Raw genomic sequence first — 24,911 nt, forward strand, 5'->3', positions numbered from 1 at the left:
TTATTCTTCATGAAATGTTTATTTTTGAACACTTTTCCATTCACAGAAAAGTTGCAAAGATAACACAGGGAATTCTGTATACTACTAACACATTTTCCCCAGTACTAACACCTAACATTATCATTATACATTTGTTCAAACTAAGACGGCAATTAATTGTTAATAACTAATCTCCATATTTCGTTTGGATTTCACTGGCTTTTCCATTAATGTCAACCTAAGTATTTTTTTCTTAAACACTCTGCAGAAAGGGTGGGAGCTTCATTTTACAGCGGTAGTTTCTGAACTATCAAAATTACACTCCTGAGAAAATTCTGGCTTATCCATATATCACCTTTGTGAAGATTTTTCTTCACTCAATGAGGCATGTGAACCATAAGTGACACTGATAATACAGTGACCAAGGAGTTCCGAAATGGTAAGACGCTCAATTGAATAACATAGCACTTCTGAAATGTAAATAAAAGTCACATCAAGACAAAATGTTAAGTGGTAAAAATGGCTGTATAGGTATGAAAAAATCACTAGAATGCATTATTTCAAGGCTTATCAGCTAACATTTGACTGTGAAAAAGATACGAGCTATAAGCTGATTTTTATTATAATTGTGTTTTTTCCTCTTTTGGTGCACTTTCCACACTGTAAAATGGTCTCATTTGGTGGGAGAGATACATGGTTTAGGGGGAGCAGAATCTCCCATAAAAGAGGATGCTATTGGTTCTGTTGTGCCTGATGAAGAAGAGGAATGGGTGATTCGCATTAAATTCAATGGAGGGGAGTCTGCTTCGAAAACTCACCTCACTCCCGGTGCCGGCTGAAGCCTCTGTACCTTGTTCGTTTATTTCTACAAAAGACTTGTGGAAAACATTGGACAGAAATAAGTTTCTGTCCATAGACATTCCTGAGAAATCAGCTTTGCCCTGGTTAAAGGCGTCGCTCATGCCCATACTGCTCAGGGTCGACTTGAGGTCATAGGTCTCTTGGAGCGTGAACTTGGGGAGATACAGCTGCACTTCACACAGCTCCATCATGTCTGCGCTGGTCCACCCGCTCAGCTTCTCATAGGTGATGGCCTTTTCCAGCTGCGGGTGTGGAACAAGAAGGAGAGAGTCAAAGTAGAGGGAGGAATATTGGGTGGGCGAGGCCTCTGGATAGAGCAGAGATGAATTACCATCACTCCCATTACCCCGGGTAGCAGAGCACACACTTTTGAAAATTATTTCTGTAATGAAATGCTTCACACTGTTGACCTACAGAATCTTTGTTTTGCAACTTAGTAGTTCTCAGGATACGGGCTAATTAGACTTTGATTCAAAATGGCAGTACTTTTGCATCACCTGGGTGGCTTAGTAGGTTAAGCATCCGTCTCTTGATTTAGGCTCAGGTCATGATCTCACAGTTCGTGAGCTTGAGCCCCACATCAGGTTCAGTACTGACAGCATGGAGCCTGCTTGGGATTCTCTCTCTCTCTCTCTCTCTCTCTCTCTCTCTCTCTCTCTCTCAAAATAAATAAATAAACATTTAAAACAATGGCAGCACTTCTATAACAGTAATGCTAGACATCAACTACACGTGGAAATGCAGTAGAAATATTCATTTAGATTCTGTCTACGCAAAAGCATAACCTTTGGAAGAAATTGTGTGCCAGGGTACAAAAAAAAAAAACATATTTGTTACATTAACATGGGAGACAGTTCTTTGAAAACAAAATCTGAGATAAGATAAAATGTCACAACAATATGAAATTAGTCACTATAAGCTATGCAAAAAAGAAGTGAAGGAAAAGTAAAGAAAGGAAACTCTCCACATCTTAAGAGTAATGCCTTTTTTAGTGTAGTTTTGAGAGTGTTTATCTCCTCTTTATATTAAAAAGTTTTTAAATAATAAATACATATACATCCATATGCATAAGGATATATCTAAAAAATGTGCTTTTTAAAAAATTTTTAAGTGTGTTTATTTATTTATTTAGAGAGACAGAACACAAGCAGAGGAGGAGCAGAGAGAGGGACAGAAAGAATCCCAAGCAGGCTCTACCCTGCCAGTGCAGAGCCCAGTTCAGGGCTTGAGTTCACAAACTGTGAGAACGTGACCTGAGCCGAGATCAGCAGTTGGATGTTTAACTGACTGCACCACATTTTTAAAAAATAGCATGTTTGTTTCAGAACACTTGCTTTTGCTGCTCTGAGAGTTTTCTACACCCAAGCATTGCTGTCAATTACATACTCGTAGATGGTGTACATTGTTAATCTGACAGCATATTCAGCTCAGGAACCTGCACTCTTAGGAGGAAAGGCTTATCTTACAAGGGTGTGAGCCTAATGGCTTAGCGTCCACACTTGGTCTTATTTTTACCATCCTCTCTGGCTTCACAAATTTTATGATACAATTTGGAAATCTTTTCTACCTTCTTGCAGGTCTGTGGAAACTTTTAAGTATAAAGAATCTGGCACACATGAGAAGTTACGCACTGTGCAGAGAAAGCCAGGCCACTCATTGCACGAGAGACTAACGTTCAATTTAAATTTACAAATGGCCCAGAAACATGGTCTGACCAAAGTTCTGTCCACCATAATAGAAATTTGGCTGATAAACAACTTAAATAATGCTTGAAGGTGGTCCTGATACAGACTATTTCTCCTGAAGACTATTTACATGATTAAAAAAATTTTTTTTAAGTTTTGGCAGTCAGTATCTTGTTTAAAAATGTATATCTAAAGCTAGATCGATGCAAGGGATTTAAAAAAAATTAGCCTCCAATTAGGTGGGCTTTACCAGAGGGAGAAGAAAGACCCAGACTGATTGAAAGATAGATCAATGCACACAGCTTTGTCATAGGCACTCTGTTGCTCATGTGGCTGTTTGTTTAGCTACCCAATGCTAGAGCCTGTAGATTCCTAGCCTTTCTGAGGATAGTAATACCAAACTGACAGACTTTTAGAAAGCTTCAATGACACTGTGAAGGTAAAGTCCCTAGGGCTCCGATGTGTTGGTTGCCTTCCTGTACAGGAATCAAAGAACAAGGAGATTATGTCTTATATTTACCCCCAGAGCAGTGAACACTGAAACCACCTTCACATCAGACAGACTGTACCTGATCCAGTCCTTCGACATCTTCTGGCAGCAGGATGAGCAGGCTAAGGTCACGGCTGTTATAGTAGAGTTGGAGGCCCATGGCCTGTAGCTCTTCAATGTGAAAAGTTTGGAGTTTTGTTTTCATGGACATCATTTGCACTGGTTTGCTTATACTCTATGGGAAGTAAGTAGCAAAGATTGGTGTTCCACCAAATCTTTAAATTATTTTTATCATAATTCGTGCCCGGTAGTCTGAGATACTGGTAAAACGTGATTCTCTGCAAAATGCTGAGTAAAGTTATTCAGACCTTGCTTTCTGGAAATATGTGTCCCAGTGGAAACCATTATCCATAAGTGGTGTGGAAGTTTCTTTTATAACACTATTGTGGCAACCTCTGTAAATCATAGCAAGATGGATTCTACTGAACACCTAAAAAACTATACAATCTTATGTAAACTATGTAAATGTCAACGATTCAGAAACTGAATAAGGTGTATTTCACATGCAAGCCATTTGAGAAAGTAGTTTCGTGTCATAAACACTGCAATTTACTAAGAGAATAAAAAGATAATAGACTAGGAGGAAATATTTGCAAAACACATATCTGATAAAGAGCTGGTATCAAAACATACAAAGAACGGGGCGCCTGGGTGGCGCAGTCGGTTAAGCGTCCGACTTCAGCCAGGTCATGATCTCGCGGTCCGTGAGTTCGAGCCCCGCGTCGGGCTCTGGGCTGATGGCTCGGAGCCTGGAGCCTGTTTCCGATTCTGTGTCTCCCTCTCTCTCTGCCCCTCCCCCGTTCATGCTCTGTCTCTCTCTGTCCCAAAAATAAATAAAAAGCGTTGAAAAAAAAATTTAAAAAAAAAAAAAAACATACAAAGAACTTTTATAAAGTCGATGATAAAACAACCCAATTTTACAATATAGGCAAAAGACATGAACAGATACCTCACCAAAGGAAGACACATAGTATTTGAAAAGATGCTCAACCATATGTCATTAGGTAATTGCAAATTAGAACAATGAGACACCACTACAGACCTTTTAGGATGGCTAAAAGTCCAAAACACGGACAATATCAACTGCTGGCAAGAATGTGGAGCAACATGAAATGTCTTTCTCTATCAATGGGAATGCAAAGAGCAAACCCCTTCAGAAGACAGTTCTTTTGATAGGTTCTTACAAAGCTAAATGTAGTATTACTGTATGATCCAGGTGTGCTGGTATGAGTGAAAAACTTATGTCCACAAAGTCTTGTGCACAAATATTTATAGCAGCTTTATTTATAATTGCCAAAAACTTAAAGCAACCAAGATGTCCCTCAGAGGGCGAATGGCTAAGCAAACTGCAATACCTCCAGTCAGTGGAATACCATTCGACAATAAAGTGAAATGATCTATCAAGCCGTGGGAAGACAGGGAGAAAACTTAAATACATATCGCTTAGTGGAAGAAGCCAGTCTGGAAAGGCTACATACTATACAATTCCAATGATATGACACTCCAGAAAAAGTAAACCTGTAGAGACAGTAAGAAGATCAGTGGTTGCCAGATATTTAGGAGGAGGGATGAGTAGGTGGAGTACAGGGCATTTTTAGGGCAGTTAAACTATTCCGTATGATACTATAATGACAGATCCATGACAAAAAGCATTAGTCAAAACCCATGGAACTGTACAAGACCGAGTGAACCCTAAATGTAAACTATGGACTTCAGTTAATGAAAAGATATCAATATTGGCTCATTAATTGTGACAAATGCACCACACTAAGGCAAAATGCTAATAATAAGAGAAATTATGTGAGTGGGGGGGGGGTGTAAGGGAACACTACTTTGCTCTCAATTTTGCTATAAACCTAAAAATGCTCTTTAAAGTGTCCATTTTTAGTAAAGACAATGGTAAAACAAAAACAAAACCCTGCAATTCAGATATTGGGAAATATGTCATTTATCCATTCTATATGGAGCTAAATGGCAATCACAAAGCCCCACCCTTCTGCTAATGTAGTGGCCATATGACTAGAGCTGTTCGTTCAGGATACTTCATGATACAGTGATTGTTTTGGGGATGAGCACATGAATGGCACAAAATAGAGTCTTCCCTGGGAGCCTTCTGTTAGAGCTAGCAGCAGACTTTATCTACCAGGGTTTCGAAGCTAGAAGACTGACAAAGGGGCAACCATATTCCCAGGTCGTGTGGATAAACTGTATCTTCAGTATTAGACTCCCTGGACCTCTCAATTCCTCTCAGTTACACGAACTAATGCTAATACGATTCCCATTTCACCGGAGCTAGTTTGGAATGCTATTTTTATCACTTGCACCTGAAAATTCCTTGCGGCTATACTAAGCCAGGTAACTATCCAGCTCATTTCTGGCTAGTCTATTTGATTACATGTTCAGTCCCTTCCCCATCTTTATCCCACTGATTATGTAAGAACCACCTATTGTACACATCCACGTGATTGCTGCAGTAGGTCCCTGGCAACACTGTTTATGTGACATGAGCCACTCCAGGACCAAACAGCTCCAAACAAATGTTGGATAATCAATTCCTTTCCTGGGAATTTAAAATGAGATCTTGGGGCGCCTGGGTGGCGCAGTCGGTTAAGCGTCCGACTTCAGCCAGGTCACGATCTCGCGGTCCGGGAGTTCGAGCCCCGCGTCAGGCTCTGGGCTGATGGCTCGGAGCCTGGAGCCTGTTTCCGATTCTGTGTCTCCCTCTCTCTCTGCCCCTCCCCCGTTCATGCTCTGTCTCTCTCTGTCCCAAAAATAAATAAAAAACGTTGAAAAAAAATTAAAAAAAAATAAAAAAATAAAATGAGATCTATCAGAACGGTCTCTAAAACAGAGACAGTGTTGTGAGTAGACAGATTGTGCCATTGTGGATGGGGAAGAAGAGAAAGTTAGACCTTAGCATGGTGTAAGAATGATGGGAGAAACAGAGTTGAAAAGGTAGAGACTGAGTCTTGTTTCCACTCAAGTTCCAAGGCCCAGCCACATCCCAGCCCTTGGATTCTATGAGATCTATCTGTCACCTTATATTAGTCTCCCTTTTTGTTGCCATCGGTTCCTATCACAAAAATAAGCATGATGCATCCTAACGCTAGGAGAAAACTCAATGAAAGAGATGCGATTTTAAATTTGTATTTCTTTTACTTTTGGAAGTGTAAGAGTTTGGTAGAAGAGAGTATTTCTCTGGTAGAACAAGAACAGAACTTATAGTGAAGAGTTGGGGTTACAGTTCTGGTAGGTTTCTGACTTAGACATGACTCCAGTCATGTGACTCCAGCCACTTAGCCACCTGGGAAATAAATATAATAACTACCTTATGTACTCTATCATAGCCGTAGCAAGGACTGAGTGATAAATCTGTGAATAGTCTATTTTAAGAGAAAAAAAAAACAATGAAAGGGGAAATCCCAAGTGTGATGGATTTGGGAGCTTTTAGTTCAGCCATCCCTGTCCTCATAAGAAGCAGAGTTATAGGAACACATAGTCAGAAAGAAGAGTGAATTTACACTAGAATCTCCTTCACAATGCCGGGTAAAAGCTCATGCTGATTATTAAGAGATTTCTACCTTGTTTATTCTGAAAGGCTTTTCTGTGGTATTTTGGACTAAGAATTGATGTTCCCAGATTCCTTTAAAGTAAAGGGCGTTCACCAGAACCATTCTGGTTGCAGAATTCACAGCATCATCAGGTAGGAGATTCACAATTTTTCCTAAAAGAGCAAGAGGACAGATTACAAATGGTATCATTGCATCCTGGCAATATGCCACACTTATAAAAATAATAATTATGGGATACTGTTAAGTGATAATATCTCATACCCACCAATGATCGAAATTGGGATGTTAGCACTGATATAATATTACTAACAGAGCCTATTTAAATTTCATCTATTTTTCGAAGAAAGTCCTTCTTCTGGACCAAAAATCAATCCAAGATCTCAAGTGGTGTTTGAGTGTCATTTCATCTTAATCCTTTTGAATCTGGGACAGTTGTCATTCATTCTTTGTCTTCCATGACTTTAACGTTTTTGAAAAAAGTTTGGTAGCATGTCCCTCAATTCTAGTTCAGATTTGTCTGATGTTTCGTCAATTGTTTCCACCGAGAAAGATACATTAGTTCCTAACAGCCAAGGCCTGTAAATGCAATCTTATTTGGAAACAGGGTCTTGACAGATCAAATCAAGTTAAAATGAGGTCATACTGGATTAGGATAGCTCCAATCCAATGACGGACGTCCTCACAAGAGGAGGAAAATTTGGACATAGACACAAAGAAAGGACAAGGCTTTGTGAAAACACAGACATGGGACAGACATAAAGAAAAAATTATGTGCCAACAGAGGCAGAGATTGGAGTGAAGTGTCCATAAACCAAGGAACTTTCAAGGATTGCCAGCAACCACCAGAAGCTAGGAGAGAGACATGGAACAATGCCTTCCCTACAGCATTTAGAGGAAGCATGACCCTGCTAACACCTTGATTTCGGACTTGCAGCCTCCAGAGCTACGGGAGAACACCCTTCTATTGTTTGAAACGAACCAGTGTGTGGTAATTTGTTATGGCAGCCCTGGGAAACCATCACAACCACGGAAGTGGTGTTGTGTCTTTCTCAATGAATCATACCAGGAAATATATGATGTTCATATGTCCCATTAGTAGTATTAACCTTGATGATTTGATTTCTACAGGTTTCTCAGTGTAAAATTATGACGTCTTCCCTTTGTAATTAATAAGTATCATGTGGGGAGATACTTTGAGACCATACAAATTTCCTGTATTCACCAAACTTTTGCTCACTGATTTTAGCATTTATTGATGATCTTGACTGAAACAATTATTACTGCAGCTTTTGCCAAATGGTGATTTTCAATTTCCACTATTCCTTCTACATTTATTAATTGGAATTCTACTACGAGGAAGAACTTTCCCATCTCCTTCTTTTACTTAGGTATTCAATAATTTATATCCCTATAGACGCATGCATATTTGTTTTACTCTGTGTCTTATAATTTATTACTATCATTATTTATTTTGTTTCTCAAACTCTCCCAGATTTGGCTATTGGGAACTTCCTCAGCTTGGCTCCTATGTCCATTAGACATGTTCCCAAATATTTTGAGCACTTCCCTACATTCTGGTACCACAGTATATCCTACGGTTTGTCTGGTGCTTTCTAGGAACCCTGGTTACTTTTTTGAAAGGATGGCTTTTAGAAATCAAGATGTGAATGTTAGCTATGCTAATTACTACTGGGGTGTCATTGCTGTAATGACATCTGTAAATATTTTCATATCTATATAATTTTCTTTCTTCTTATCTGTTAAAGATGAGGAAGTCATATTGATATCACCTGTTTCAATCCAACACTGTGGGGTTTATGCTCACCTTTGCTTTTCCTTATTTGTAATTCCTTTCTCTGTCAACTAGAAACCTGGACCTTATTATTCCCAATATATTTACTTATTTGCTCAATCCTAGAATATACGTAAAATAGGTTCAGAATGGCTAATCCATTCTCTTATGGAAAACAAATTTGATAACTAGGGTACAAGATTTGTATACAGTTCCCTTTTTTAAGCCTTAGATTGATTACGTAATGAAAATATTGTTTTACTAGAACAAAGATTTGTTCAAAAGAATAATTCTGAAATGGGATTGTAAGCCAAGAAAAGATGCTATTGAAGGACCGGAAGTTTTGAAGAGAAAATACAGATGGATTAGACTGATAGGTGAAGCCACAGTGTGTATGTGCATACACACACACACACACACACACACATACACACGAGGACTACTGAGGAAGTCCAAGTGTTATCCAGGGAGTTGGAATCTCAAAGGCCATGAGCAATGGAGCTTGTTGGGAAAAGGGGAATGTCAATAAGATTGAAGGAATTATTTCATTTACAGCAATTTTTCTTAGCCTTGACTGTGAATTAGAATCACCTGAGGATTTAGAAATACTGATGCTTGAGCCTCACTTCCAGAGACCTGAATTAATTCACCTGGAGTTGGGCTTAGGAATTATTAGATGTAGTTTCAGTAAATTTAATTTCACCTATAGTGAGGACTGAGAGCCACCGGTTTGAAGACTTTTGGTCTATTGGCCTTTTATACCTCCCTGCGTGCCAGCAATGGGTAGCAAATATGTTAGCTTGCAGGTTAGTGCAGTGAGTAAGGACGCTCCCATCACAGTAGGGTTAGGACGTAGAGGGATTGCTGAATTGCATCTTTAAAAAATAAGGATTATATGTAACACTTGTAATAAAACTTTTAAAAGTAAAGAATAACTAAAATTAGGGGCGTCTGGGTGGCTCAGTTAGGCGTCTGACTCTTGATCTGAGCTCAGGTCATGATCTAACAGTTCTCGAGTTCGAGCCCTGCGTTGGGCTCTGTGCTGTACAATGCAGAGCCTGCTTGGGATTCTCTCCCTCTCCCTCTCTCTCCCTGCTCCCCTCCCTCAAAATAAATAAATAAACTTCTAAAAATGTTTATGAAAGAACAACTAAAATTAGGTCTACTAAACTTCTCAGTTTCCCTTTACTTTTACAAATGAAAAGTAGGTCTGGAAAATGATAGTAAGTGAGTGAAATTTAATAAAGCAACAGTGAAATGAAATCCAGAGCTCTGGTCTTCCATTTCGAGTGGCTTGCTGGTCAACTGACTCCAGGTAGGGGTGGGAGAGAAGGAGACACCTGGTTTGTAGCCCGTGTCTGTAGTGTCAATATTCTCACCATATTGATTTCAAGCTACCAACGTGAAGTCACTGAAAGAGGGATTGGGAAGAGATGGGTACAGACCGCCAACGGGCTCCGCGAGCCTGCACTATGCCACATGCACCGCCTGCTGCAGTCCTCACAGGGGGCACATCAGAAGCACCTGTGTGGCTTTTAAAAAAACTTCTAGAGATTCCAGTAGATCTGAGGTACGACTTGGACATGTCTTTTCAAAACAAGACAAAACAACATCTCCCTCACCTATGAAACAGACATTTCAGTTTTAACAATTAAATTTGAATTCGATTTTAAATGATAATGTCAAAACTTAAACACGTTAGCATCTGTTTTTCTATCTTATGAAACACAGCATATTAAACTTAATTTAAAATGTCTTTGATGGTTCAGCATGGGGAGGCCATCTACATCCTTTTTTTTATCTTCATTTTTGCACAGAAGCTTTACATTTTAAAAGTTCTGGGTCATTTTTAACCAATTACTCTATCATGTGATAGAGCCGCGGGTGCAAATAGGGAACGTATCGAGGATTGGGTTTGCACAGACTTATCTCAAGTTGACCAAGATCCAGATGATGTAAGCTTTATTGCATTGTTCCCTGGGTTCATAGGCTTTCAAGGAAACTAGCCTCTTGAAACCTCTAACCACATGTTAGAACATGTACAATATAATTATTTTACAAAGGATGTAAAAAATGTAGTTAAATGCAACTTTAAAGTAACACATAGAGCCAAATTTGACCAGGATTTTCCTACCCTCTCGAGAACTAACGTCCACCTACTGGCTCGCTCATTGCATGCGTCCTTGGTAGTTTTAGGTATTGGGAAGGACAATCTTCGAAGATTTTCAGGGTTAAGTCCTGCTGGGCACCGAGTTATTAATGTGACACTAGAGTGCCCCATGTGCCAAGCAGATGATAGATTTTGAGATTAGAAACACGGAGACAAACATGGATTACCAACCCCCACTTTTAAGGAGTTTATAGACTATAGGGAAGACAAATCAGAAAACAATTGCAACATTTAACAACACTATCATTGAGTGATATGTGTGTGTCCAGCGTATGTCCCAGTGATATGTGTGTGCCGTGTATGGCCCAGCAGTCCATATGACTACTTGAAAGATGACCTATTTGAAAGCAGAAGGAAAGAAGCTCCCTTCAGGTGGCTCAGAGGGAACACAGTCATGCCAGAGTTTCTAGCAACTTTTCTTTACAGATGTGCAGAACTCTGCCTCAACAAAGTTCCTGCCTAGCTGGTTAAGTCCTTACCTTATCTGATGTTGAATAGCCCTCAAATAGCAGATGTTTGTGTTCAATATGTAAAGAGAAAATATAGAAAGATTACAGCTTTCTTCCTCTTTAGAAGAGTCCGCTTCCCCTCTCCCTACCGGACCACATAATAGGCACTGGGTTAGGAATTTGAGACCTCAGATTTAGTTCAGCCCCAGACTATCCTTAGGCCCACTTCTGTCATATTGAGTGCTTTTGCCTGTATAATCCCATGTGGTCCTCCTGCTAACTGAAACACTGCAAGTACTCAGTAAAGACTAGCTGACCTAGAATTCGAAAAACAGGCTTACTTCTGAATGAATCCAAATCAGATGTAAGTTAAGTAAAATGGTCACTCTTGCCTCACCATGGCTTTTGAGTCACTAATACAATGAAAAAGGAACTGAGAATTCAGGGCTGCCAACTTCCTCAGTTTAGTTCAACAAACAGTAACGTTCTGAACGACTGCTATGGGTGGGCCTGCCGTGTGTTAGTGATTCACCTCGAATCAGGCAGCATCATTGCACTTGGGTCCTTCAGTCTAGTAGGGGAGGCCTCAGCAGTTAACTTCAATAACAATATGGCGCCTGTCAAGGAAAACTTTCACACCGAGTACGATGCGAACAAAGAGGAAGACGCTTAGCCAGGCCTGGGAGCCAGCAGCTTCTTGGAGGATATTACACCTGAGGGAAGCCTGAGGGGTTATCCCATGCCAACAGAGGGGCTGGGAGTGGCAGGGCAGGGCAGGATGTTTCGGATAGAGGGAAGAGCTTACGCAAATGCACGGGGTCATGAGGTGGCACAGGGAGTTCTGGAGACTCTGTGGCACTTGGAATTCCTGAAGTACAAATTCTGAGTCGGAGAATGACAAGGGTTGAAGTGGGGAGACAAGCAGGGCTCCAGGGGCCTGCTGGGCCTTTTATGTCAGTTTAGGGAGCTTGAACTCATCCTGTGGGTCATGGGGCACCATGATGGTATCGGGTTCAAGAGTGACATTATCTCCCTGGTCTAATTCACATTATAGGTACATCATCTGGGTGGCTGACAGGAGACGAGATTTGAGGGAAGCAAGAATAGAGGCAGATTATTGTATTAGCACAGATAAAGGATAACCAAAGCCAAAAGCAGGGGAGGAAGAAACTGGAAGGAAAGGTGAACTGAGAAACATGTAGGAGAAGGCAAAGGAAAGGGGAGAGCTGAGAGCATCTGTCAGATTTCTGGTGTGAGCAAGAGTGTGCATGCCAGCGCACACAATCACTGAGATGGAGAACGAACACACGAGGAAGACGAGGTGTGGCAAAACCACTCTGAGGTGTGACTTCAGGTCTGTTGAGTTTGAAATATGTGGGGCCCTCAGCAGGCATGTCTGGAAGGTATATATAATGAGCACCGAAGTTCCAGGGGTACGCCTAAACATTCCACATACTTGGATGCCATGCTAAGGCTTAATTATTAGTATTCATTAATAATTACATCTTTTGGGGGCGCCTGGGTGGCACAGTCGGTTAAGCGTCCGACTTCAGCCAGGTCACGATCTCGCGGTCCCTGAGTTCGAGCCCCGCGTCGGGCTCTGGGCTGATGGCTCGGAGCCTGGAGCCTGTTTCCGATTCTGTGTCTCCCTCTCTCTCTGCCCCTCCCCCGTTCATGCTCTGTCTCTCTCTGTCCCAAAAGTAAATAAAAAAAAAAAAATAATTACATCTTTTGCATTTCTTTGTGAGATACAATGGACCGTCAACAGTCATATCGATTTAAAAGGCAGCTTGGTCTGTTGAAATGAGTTCAGACTTTGGAGCGAAACTGACTTAGATTGGAATCTTATCTTGCTCTTATCTCTGAAGATTTAAACTCCGTGATCTTGGACAAATGAATTTCTCTAAAGCCTCAGCTTCCTAATTTCTAAGATAAGGATTACAGTAAAAGACTGCTAGGTTGTCTACGAGAGTCTTTCTACTATTTCCTTTTAGAAATAGAACGCTTGCGTTGTTAATTTTAGCCATGCTGACAGGTGTGAGGTGATATCTCATTGTAGTTTTCATTTGTATTTCCTTGATGATGAGTGATGTTGAGCATCTTTTCATGTGTCTGTTAGCCATCTGGAGGTCTTCTTTGGAAGAATGTCTGCTCTCGTCTTCTGCCCATATTTAACTGGATTATTCATTGTTTGGATGCTAAGTTTGATAAGTTCTTTATATATTTTGGATACTAACCCTTTCTCAGATAGGTCATTTGCAAATATCTTCTCCCATTCCTTAGTTGCAAATATCTTCTCCCATCCCTTCTCCCATTAGTTTTGTTGATTGTTTCCTTCTCTGTGCAGAAGTATTTTGTTTTGATGAAGTCCCAATGGTTTATTTTTGCATTTGTTTCCCTTGCCTCAGGAGACATACCTAGTAAGAAGTTGCCACATCCAATGTCAAACAGGTTACTGCTTGTAGGATTTTAATAGTTTCCTGTCTCGCTTCACACCAGTCAGAATGACTAAAAAATTAACAACACAGGAAACAACAGATTTGGGGGAGGAGGTGGAGAAAGGGGAACCTCTTGCACTGCTGGTGGGAATGCAAACTGGTGCAGCCACTCTGGACAACAGTATGAAGATTCCTCAAAAAGTTAAAAAACAGAACTACCCTACAGTCCAGCAGTTGCATTACTGGGTATTTACCCTAGTAAATTTTTGAATAGAAAAATATAATTTGAAGGGATACATACACCCCAATGTTTATAGCAACATTCTCAACAATAGCCAAATTATGGAAAGAGCCCAAATGTCCATCAACTGATGAATGGATAAGGAAGTGACGGTATATATACACAACGGAATATTACTCAGCCATCAAAAAGAATGAAATCTTGCTATCTGCAACGAGTTGGATAGAGCTAGAGAGTATGCTAAGTGAACTAAGGATCAGAGAAAGACAAACACCATATGATTTCACTCAGATGTGGAATTTAAGAAACAAATGATAATAGGGGAAAAGATGAGAGAGGAAAACCAAGAAACAGACTCTTAACGATAGAGAACAAACCGATGGTGACAGAGGGGAGTTGAATGGGGGGTGAGTTAAATGGGTGATGGGGATTAAGGAGAGCACTTGTGGTGAGCACCGTGTGTTGTATGGAAGTGACGAATCACTAAATTTTACACCTGAAACTAATATTACACTATATGTTAGGCAACTGGGATTTAAATAAAAACTTAAAGTATTTAAAATTAAAATTAAAAAAGAAATAGAACACTCAAATTTTAGGTGAGCATGCGGCTACGCATCTAAAAACGACATCTTAGGGGCGCCTGGGTGGCTGTCGGTTAAGTGTGCGGCTTCGGCTCAGGTCATGATCTCACGGTTTGTGAGTTCGAGCCCCACGTCAGGCTCTATGCTGATGGCTCAGAGCCTGGAGCCTGCTTCAGATTCTGTGTCTCCCTCTGTCTCTGCCCCTCCCCTGCTCATGCTGTCTCTCTCTCTCTCTCTCTCTCTCTCTCAAAAATAAACATTAAAAAAAATTTTTTTTGTAAAGTTTATAAAAACGACATCTTATAGGGGCACCTGGGTGGCTCAGTTGGTTAAGCGTCCTACTGGCTCACATCATGATTATGTGGTTTGTGAGTTCGAGCACCACATCAGGCTCTCTGCTGACATTTTTAAAAATGACATCTTATAGATCTTTATTACAGCAAGTCTAGGGGGCCAACTATCCCAGTTCGCCTGGGACTGAGAGACCTTTAGGTGCTAAATCCAGGAAAATCTCAGGCAAATCAGCACAGGTTGCTTACCGAAGCATAAAGTACGCCATGTAACTGACTTTGGGATATGACTGAAACTGTTGCGTGAAACTCTCAGGTCATGTCCTTAAGAGCAAAGAGGCTTTCTTCTCCCCATTTCCTATTGACTATAAAATGACAAACATAAGAATCATCTTAGACGTAAATATGAAAGCCATGTTTTCAGCATGGCAGAGCTGACCCACTAGTCTGGGTCTCCGGATGGCCTCATGGAACAGACTGCTTATTTCCATTTTGACTATTATGTGAAAGAAAAATGAGCTTCTATCCTATCATCAAGCTACTGTATTTCAGGTCTCTTTGTCACAGCAGCTTAGCCCTCACTCTAACACATGGCCTTATTTTGAAAATTACTTAAAATCACATGACATTTTTAAGGCCACAATTTTGTTATTAACTACTAGCTATTTTTCTTTAGAAATCACAAATGTAGCAGTGTCCTAAATCTCCTTTTTGCATTTTTCTACTTTTTACCCCTGGACTTCTCTTTAGATTTACTGGGATATAAGAATTCCTTGTCCACTTAGTAAAGGGGGTATCTTGACTTTTAAGTTTTGGAAAAGACTAATTGAGAAAGCTGTGGATCTCAAAATCATGGGCATGAATAGAAAGACGTGTTCTGAATACCTAGAACGTGACCACAGTTCTACTTACGAAATACACATACTTACACTCAATGCAAACTCAAAAAAAATACAACAATGCTTGGAGAAAGTGCTCTGTCAAGCACCCTGGTGAAAGCTTACCCTCAGTCTGGCTTTCAACCCAAGAGTTGATCTCCTTTCGGATTTGTCCAGAAGCTCCCACAAAGTTCACAGACTGTGGCTCCGCACCAAAGTATGTTTTCATGTCTTCTAAATATTTCTGGAAGATATAGGTAATATCTCCGTCTGTAGAGTTTATCCGAAACTGAGAAATCAAGTCTACTGATGGACAGGTGCAAACCCCCACCTCGTTGCCCCTTTCTGTCTTTCCATACTCCCATATTGGTCGAAAACTAAATACTTCCTCTCTAAAACTGGATGGGCACTGACTCGCCAAGCAGAAGCCCCAGATGGGGAGGGAGGCCTGCCTCCCACAGTTCCGGAGCGTCCATGCCCTGTATTTATTCATGCCTATGAAATGGGGCTGGAATGAAAAGAGACAGGGTTCTAGGAATCCCAGGACTGACCTCAGTGAGCAAGAGTTTTTTGCGGTTGCACTTGGCTTTCTGTAGCAGAGATGGAGCCTAAGTGAAGCCTGAAGGGTCTGGCAGCTGGCCCCTGGGACTCTGAGTGTCCATGAGCCCGTGATGGGCCCCCGAGGAAAACTCTACACTGCCGTGGAAATTGATCTCTAGGCATGGCTGGAGGTTCAGCGGGCTTTCTGAGGGAAGAAAGCTGGCCTTTCGGCCTTTGATGTCCACCCTGATGGCAGTCATATAAGTGGGCTGTAGGGTTGCTGCTTGTGGGAGCACCTGCCTCGGGAACACAATTTATTCCTCAGGACAGCTGTCATACTTCTTATTTTTATTACTTTATGTAGGAATCGTGTGCAGTAAAAAAAAAAAAAAAAAAAATGAGTTAACTCAGCTTCCAGAAATCTAAATTCTGTAGAATTTATAATCTGGTAAAAAAAAAAAAAAATTGAAGAGTCACAAGGCACCGTTCTTTGTCTTGACTCATGGCTTCTGATCAACCTGTGTGAGCACATCCAGGGCTGGTGGACACTTTACAAGATGTATCATTTTGTATCTCTGTGTCCTTCTCACCTCTCAGTGCCCACCGGACTCAAATACCTCCTCCTTCTGGATCAAACCCGAATGCACACGACTACCAGTAACAGAAATGTCTTTAAGACCTTGTTTGGATGCTTTCATGCCTTTCGTAAGAATAACAAAGCCCAAGTCCTGGACTTCCCAGAATTCACTGACTATGGTCAGGGATAGCACTACTGGGTACCACAAGGTACTTCATCTCTTACATTGTTATCCCTCTACCCTATCTGATCTCCTTCCTGTTTGCCCACTGGGCACCCGCTCTCTTATGAGATGGGCTCTGAGGAGCCTTTGAATCTGAAGCAAGGATGAAATCATGGTCTGCATTGAGGGGTCTAGACCATCAGAGAAGGAGAGAAGTTGGTATTATTCTATATTAAGAGTGTTTCCTAAAGTCTCAAAAGTCATGTTGTGAAATAACTTGTCTGATCCCGAAGTCAGCTTTGCTCTTGAGGCCGCAGTCTGCAGTCGTACGTCCAGGACGAGTACCTCCTTTTGTTTCTGCAGATTAAACCTCCTGAGTTACTCCACTTGTTTGTTCCACTTCCCGTGAAACAAATGCTAACCCAGAGATGAGACAAACCACGTTTCATGTTCACAGGCCGTTCCTCGAGTGTACCCCTTTATTCTAGACGTAAAGATCCGATCACTAGATCTGGTTTGAGACTGATTATTGGTTTCCGTTACAATTAGACATTTACGGGTGCTCCAAAAGGTTGTTTACTAGAAATACTGACCACATTTGTTAACTTTGCCCCTGGGATCTCTAGAGAAACGTACAAAGACTTTACTGATTGGTCTCGCATGGCTCTTTCTTTCCCATCAGCTTAAAACATGTTTGCACTTACGGTGTGAAATGGGTAAGTTTGCTCTCCATATATCGCATTGGCTGTTTTAAGAGTGTAAGCATTGCTGGGATTGTTGATTTCCGAGATGAGTGCCTGGAAATGAGAGTGTATTTCTTCAACCTTGCCCAAACCGAATTCCTTTAAAAGAAAAGGGATTAGTCAAATAAAAATGTCCAACAAAAACTGTCTATATATGAACAACCTGTATTGAACTGAAATGATTTGGTGCACTGCATACAAAAGTTGAAATTGATTGCATGATGGACAAAAAATGTCTTCTTTAACGTTATCAGTGCAAGAATTTAAAAGTTTTTGGGGCTTTGTTTTCTTCGCATTTAGTTTGGAAAGGCAAGAACAAGTTTGAACATGGGGCAGTTTTGAAAGGGAAGAAAAAGGTGGAGAGAGAAAAAGGGAAAGGATATGACCCTTCCAAAAAGTGTACACATTTTTGTATTTTGGAAATTTTTCTATAATTTGCTGATATCTAAAAATTTTTAATATTTATTTATTTTTGAGAAAGAGAGAGAGAGTGAGAGAAACATGAGTGGGGGAGGGGCAGAAAGAGAGGGAGACAGAGAATCCAAAGCAGGCTTTGCACTGTCAGTGCGAAGCCTGATGTGGGGCTCAAACCCATGAACGGTGAGTGAGATCATGATCTGAGCCAAAACCAAGAGTCAGATGCTTAACTAACTGAGCCACGCAGGTGCCCCTAAGCTACTTTCCTAAGAAAAGTTACCTATTAAAGGGTGCTGAAATTTGCCACAAAAAGACACGTGCTTCAAGTGTTTTCTCCTTGATCGTAAAATAGATATTAAAAATAAGACATACCATCTTTCTTTTCTTTTCACTTTCAGGACAAGATTTGTTGTCCTGGTCTCTGAATTGAAGCACCTGTCATTTGAACAAAAACGCAATATGTGAACACACTTTGCAAAGATGTAATCATATGAAATACTTATCAGTAAATACAAGTCAGTCATTCCCATCCATACAGAACATATAATTAATTAACCCGGGGAGGGGAGGGCTCTGATTTCAGTTAAATAATGCGAATGGATGAAGTCATCAGTGACTTTTAAATAGATTTTTGAAACTCCAGTTTAAGTAGCTAGTCTCTTTCTTCCAATACTCTTTATAGGACATTGGAGATGATGTTGGGAATACCCTTAGAGGTAACATTCCCTCGTATTCCATGTTTTATTTTTTTTATCTATGGCTGTTTTGAAAACTAGGTGTTCTGTTGAGAGCGTCATTTAGACAATTTCAGCAAAAGCAACCATCGCTCTAGTTATCTAGAAAACTGAGGGATTTTAGTTGTTTATTCTAGTTCAGTGTTTCGGTTCTCATTGTGTACCCCCCCCCTTTGACATTTATAGACACACTCTTTGTGTTCACCACAGCATTTCCTTTGGAAGTTAACAAGGAGGAGGTGCACATGCTTGTTTCCTCTGAAGTGTGCAACAGTAGAAAACAAGGTGATAATTCCATCTCTCACATCCTGGACCCAGCTTACACTAAGAAATAAAGTCTAGTTTACCAAAGGTTATGCTGACACAAAGTAACAGACAGGGGTACATGAACAATTCCATCTCCATTGCAAACTGAAGCTGTTGATATTTAACTAACATTTAAGTAAAGCAAGGGTGAGAAACACAGTAATATATTTAGGTGAAATGGACCCAAATTGGAGTCCACCTAAGATTGCCTATCACATTAATGGTTAAACCTTTCAACAATTACTAATGATCAACAAGTCGTGAACGAGGATTTTGTTGTTGTGTTTAAACTATGCAATATCATGTGAAGCAAAAGAATAAGAATGATATCCTTGGCTGAAACTGACAGAATATATATTCTGCCTATTTTACTCAGGATTACTGGCTGTGCCCTTTTCCATATTTGGCACAGAGAAAACTACCTTGAGTGGAAATTCTGTCACTTGTCCTTTTGATTATTGCATGATTTAGGGCTGGATTTACTATTTTATATTTTTTTGTTTTAAAACACACACATATATTTGTATGTTTACACATTTGTACACATAAACACATATATGGATTTTTAATTATATTTTTGCGATCTATGGCTATACTCACGGGTATACACACACACACACACACACACACACGCGCGCACACTATGCCTGAAGATGCTTACAGCAAATCAATAATTGTTTATATGGTAATATTGTTTCATTATTTTAATGCTCTCAATGAGCTGTTTAGGATCATTCAGACAATGAGGGATTGAATGAAGACACAACCAAACAAATCACAAAGAATAAAATTTACTTGATTTTTCTATTTGTGTCTTCAAGAAAATCCTTCTGAGATCGGAAAGATGATGACAATATTTAAAATATGAGCCATTCAAATACCATATGATTTTGCTCATCTGTAGAATTTAAGCAGCAAAAAAAGGAACAAAGAAAAAAGAAGACAAAACAAAACAAAAAAACAAAAAACCAGTTCTCTTAACTATAGAGAACAAACTCGTGGCTGCCAGAGGGGAGGTGAGTGGAGGGATGGGTGAAATAAAAGAGATTAAGAGCTCATTTTGATGAGCAGTGAGTAATGTGTAGAATTGTTGAATCTGAAACTAATATAATGCCATATGTTAACTTCGCTGGAACTAAAATTTTAAAATAAAATAAAATGAAGTATGAGCCATAACTTCTTGAAATATATTAATAATCAAAATTAAATTGTTTCTGATGTTGAACCAAACTTGATAATGTTATTGTTTCTGTCTGACCTTGCTAAAAAACACAGGCTCTTACGTGGTTTCTCAAGCAGCAGTTTTCTAAGCGATTCTCTTTCCAAGACTTCTTTTTATGGCCTAAGGAAACGTTTAAGTGTCTCTTTTGTTTTGAAGGATATGGCCGTACAATGGAAGCTATTTGGATTTCAGGAGGCAAATGATGATAAAAGTCAAAGAAAGCATTTGGTTTGAGGGCCACAGAGGATGGTCTCCCCTACTCACCTGGGCTATCTGGGCTGCAGTGGTACCCTGGGTGCCGAAATACACCATGGCCAAGGAGGTTGAGATGCCCCAAGGAGAAAAGAAAATATTTTTGCCCTCAGTAGATTCAGCTATCTTTTTGCTAAAATCCAGGGCAAATCGGTTGATTGATTTCACTAGAGAGTCCATTGGGAAAACCTAAGAAAAATAAAGTAGGGATGGAAAACTTGTTAATCCTCTCCACTTATTTTACTTCTGAAAAAAGGATTTGTTGGCATTCACAAATATCTCCCTTTAATCACCCCTTCCTGCAATGACAAAAATAAATATTATCGAATTCGATTTTATATAGAATATAGAATGCATATGTTTCTATCCATTATGTACATATATGCTTCCATTCATCCTTATACGTGTACCTATTCATGACATCTGAATGAACTGTAGGAAAATTCCACACCAACACTATCCGTTTACATACTAGAAAACTGAAGTCCAGGGGCACCTGGGTGGCTCAGTGGGTTAAGGTCAGGTCACGATCTTGTGGTTCGTGAGTTCAAGCCCCGCGTTGGGCTCTACGCTGACAGCAGGGAGCCTTGGGATTCTCTCTCTCTCTCCCTCTCTCTCTCCCCTTTCCCCACTCATGCTCTAAATAAATAAATAAATAAATAAACTTAAAAAAAAAAAAAAAGAAAACTGAAGTCCAGAGAGTTTAAGGGAATTGCTCAAATTTTAGCATGAAGGCATAACAGAGAACAATAGGATGCTGTCAGTTGGCGGCTCCGTGTTGAGAAAACCACAACAAAAGAGGTAGTGGAACCAGGTCTCCGGCACTGTTAGCCCCGTCCTTCTTTTCAATGCACCACGTGACTGCTGACTTTCCGCAGTAGATGAGAAATCACTATACATCGTTCCAAGAAACTTTATGCTTTTTATCACTTACCTATCGCCCATATTTGTACACGTTTTAACCCTATTTACTCATTCACGCCGTTATGTGTGACATTCCCAGTTCCTGGAATGCTCTATTAAAATCCAATTCTGTTCGAAGTTTCTCTTTTTCTTCAGAAGCTTTAAGGGTATGTCCCACAACCTCATTTTTTGCCCCTTGCTTGACATTTCTCACACCACTAGCTCTGTCTTCATATGATCAGAGCTTTCCAACTCCAGAGGAAGTTCCTTGAGAGTGAAATTTTCTGTATGTCCAATGACACCTTGCTCTGGACTTCACACAAAATGGATGCTGACAAATACCTGTTTATTACTTCTTTACAATGTTTGTTGTTTGGCCTCCAGCCACCATACTTTCTTCGTTTAAACTTGAAACCACACACAATTTAGTGGGAAATGCTCTTAGAGAAGTAAGGAATTCCAGGCTCTTTGCCTTTACTCCCACTCACTTGAGAGTCTCTGAAACTGGTCTTTTTGAACAAAAGAGCTCAGGTTTTCTCATTTTTTAAAAAATTACATTCAACCTCTAAATTTCACCTCGAATTACACTGACATTGTAAGTCTTTTAAGGCTTGGGTTCTATCAAAGAAATAACTACTTCAATCTGTTGTCATTTTATAGCCAAATAATTTCTCAAACTGGTTAAGTGATGAAACATAAATCAAATTCCTAGACCTAGAAATTCCCAGTAGTGCCAATGACTGTATAGAACTTCATCTTACGCTAATATCACCTAGCCCTCAGAACTTTAGAAAGGCCAGGAGTTCTCTCTGGTCAAACAGCTGAATCAAGGGAGAGGCATGTGTAGGCAAAGTTTTGGTTTCATCATGAATTGGATTAATGGTGATCCCATTGAAATCCCTCCTAACCGTAGGCTTACATCTAATTCCAGACTCTAACTCCTGCCTCAGTTGTAGCTTCCGCTTACTGCTGAAGATGATAATCCTAGGCTAATATTACTTGACTAAAGAAAAAAACCACAACCCGGGGGTGCAGTAATTCGAAACTTGCCAATGTCTATTTTTTTCTTGATAGATCCATTGCCATCTTGGAAATAACCTCCTTGGTCTCTTTACAGCTGTGTTCATTCAAATGATGCTCTGTTTACTGCCTCTATATCAAGCTTTATCTCTTCAAATCTCATGAATTACGTTCATATGAAAAATGCTTGAGTCTTCCAAAACGTACTGACCATGAAGGGAGGAGAGAGTAATATCTTTGGGCCTGAGATCTTTGTCTTTCTACCTATGGTTTACAGTTATTCTAGAGTTTAATTCTTTGCAACGAATTCCTGAAAACAATAATTTTCTCTAAGGAAAGAGCTAATTTCTCATGCAAAGTTAATATCCAGTTATCTTCAGCTTCATTAATTCTCTTGTTAATATCATCATTAATATATGAGGTATAGCCCAGAACATAAAAGAACAATTCCTGCCATTTTTTTTTAACAAAAAACCTTGTAGAAGTGGTAATCCATTAATGAAATTTGACCCAAGAGTAGAAAGTACCTTCTGAAGGAGGCAGAATTTTAGGATGATATTTTACAGGAAATAATTGATCCATACAAGGGTTAGACAATGATTTTTTTCAGGGAAGAGTATAAATGTGTAGGTCGGAATCCTACTATGCTATTTTCAGAATAAATTATTCTTCTGCAGTTTTCAAGAGTTATAGCTGTACCAGCTTACATGTATATAAATATATAAAAATGTAACACATACATTATATATGTTAAATATGTAAATTTCAACCTGTCAAGGGCTTAGAGAAGAAGCTGGAGAACTATGAAAATAATAAAAAGACAGTGTCATTCATCAAAATATCACATCATAGGTACCCACAGTCCCAAAGAACCTCCCAGTCCCCTCTAATCCAATTGCCTTGTTTTATCTGCTAGGCAACTAAGGCCCAGAGAGGTTCAATGTGCTGCCCCGTATGCACAGCCAGCTAAGAGCAAAGCTATCACTGCAACCCCATTCTCTGGACTCTGAATGCCATTGCTTTTGTCATCTCATTGTCTTTAAGATTTTAATGGTAAGGGGCACCTGGATGGTTCAGCGTCTGACTCTTGATTTCTGCTCAGGTCATGATCTCATAGTTCATGGGATCAAGCCCTTCGTCAGGCTCTGCGCTGATGGCATTGAGCCTTCTTGGGGTTCTCTCTCTCCCTCTGTCTCTCTCTCTCTCTGTTCCTCCCCTGCTGTGCCTCTCTCTCTCTCTCTCTCTCAAAATAAATAAATAAACATTAAAAAATATTTTAATGGTAAAAGGGAGAGATTGTGTGATGAAAGAAGGTGAACAGGAGGAGGAATAAAGGAGAGAAGATGGTGTGAAGGAGGACGGTGTGGGAAGGATCCTCGCCCTGTTTTCCGTAAGAGGATACTCAACACTCCTTGCCTTCCCGGTGATACTGATGATACTGCCTACTTTGTGGGGCTGTGTCTACCAGAAGATAACATGTCCCTCCACCACTTCTATGTTCACCCAAAGCCATTTTCTAGGGGAAGCAATAGTTTGGGGTGTTTCATGATGAGTGCATAGTGGAAGATTGGGGCTTAGACTCTCCATGGAAGAGAAGGAAGCTAACAGTCCCTAGCGTGTGGTGATCAGGACGGGATGTCGGCTGGGAGATCAGGGATGAAAGCCAGACCGTTAGTTCCATACATTAATGAGTGGCCTCAAATACATGTTGCCAGGCCTCTCTTCTAGAAGGGTTAGAAGGGTTAGAAGGGTTGGGGCTCAATTATTCTAACAGTACTCTATTTCTCTTTGCCTAGGTTGACGGATACGGAGGTCCTCCATCTAGAAATGTGACTAAAGGAGATTCCGTTTAGTTTCACCGTTCCTGGTAAAACAGTAACTCCTTTTAAATGAATGCTCTCTCTCCCCCTTTGCCCTCTTTCCCCTACAAACTTTGAAGCAGATTGGGGTTAAATCTGTCTGACTCGCACAGAATTCTTGAGGGGATAAAGCTTTCTTTACTTATTATTTCTGTCTGAGGGAGCTCTTGATCATTTGTTACTTACCTAGGCACTTCAGCAAAGAAGGGGGAAATAAATAAACACTTTAAAACAAAGAAAGTTTTACCATACCTTGTTTTCTTCCACACGAGCAGAACTGGCAAGTGGCTCCTTCTGTAAGCGATTGTGGCTGAGTTAAGTAACTTATAACTGTAGAAATCTTCTTTAAAAATTCTAGCACCTCCCTTTTCTTAGCCCCACCCTCTGATTCACTCTCAGAAGCCCAGACACTCTTCCTTTCAAGTTTATCTTGGCCTAGAGCTCAAATAAAAAGACAGAGCTAGATGATCATGGTTTTGCCTGAATTACTTAATTAGCCACATTTTCCACGTCTGTCCGCATGTAGAGACCTGAACGCTGACAAATTGTAACCCACACTCTCCTTGCTTAATCTCTTCTCTAGGCTGCCAATTGGCAGCAATTATAGTGGTTTTCCCCAGTAGTCATCTTAATTTAAAAAAAAAAAAAATAGAGGGGCACCTGGGTGGCTCAGTCCATTAAAAATC

General features: G+C 40.2%; 1 protein-coding gene across 2 annotated transcripts; it reads right to left on the reverse strand.

Annotated features, from left to right (window-relative positions):
• Positions 1-24,911, reverse strand: SERPINB10 (serpin family B member 10). 2 transcript variants are annotated; one of them, XM_047086221.1, is made up of 8 exons: positions 24,478-24,911; positions 20,456-20,632; positions 18,302-18,364; positions 17,474-17,566; positions 15,616-15,733; positions 6,657-6,799; positions 3,095-3,250; positions 1-1,082 (listed from the first exon to the last, which is right to left on the reverse strand). In XM_047086221.1, exons 2-8 carry the CDS (start codon positions 20,621-20,623, stop codon positions 678-680), a joined length of 1,146 nt encoding a protein of 381 aa, XP_046942177.1. In that variant the 5' UTR covers positions 20,624-20,632; positions 24,478-24,911; the 3' UTR covers positions 1-677. The 2 variants fall into 2 exon arrangements, with proteins under 2 accessions (XP_046942177.1, XP_046942176.1); XM_047086220.1 differs by having other exon boundaries at positions 17,474-17,611.

This window comes from Lynx rufus, unplaced genomic scaffold (genome assembly GCF_022079265.1).
Source record: "Lynx rufus isolate CCGP_SWC_20201006 ecotype Redwood Valley unplaced genomic scaffold, mLynRuf1.p SCAF_20, whole genome shotgun sequence".
NCBI classification, from domain to species: Eukaryota; Metazoa; Chordata; class Mammalia; order Carnivora; family Felidae; genus Lynx; species Lynx rufus.

Excerpts from the sequence above, each read along its gene's own strand:
- SERPINB10 (XM_047086220.1), bottom strand. The coding sequence starts at position 20,623 with ATGGACTCTCTAGTGAAATCAATCAACCGATTTGCCCTGGATTTTAGC. Across the intron at positions 18,365-20,455 it reads CTGCAGCCCAGATAGCCCAG|GTGCTTCAATTCAGAGACCA; the intron begins GTGAGTAGGGGA and ends TTCAAATGACAG. Across the intron at positions 15,734-17,473 it reads AAACTTACCCATTTCACACC|AAATATTTAGAAGACATGAA; the intron begins GTAAGTGCAAAC and ends TATATCTTCCAG.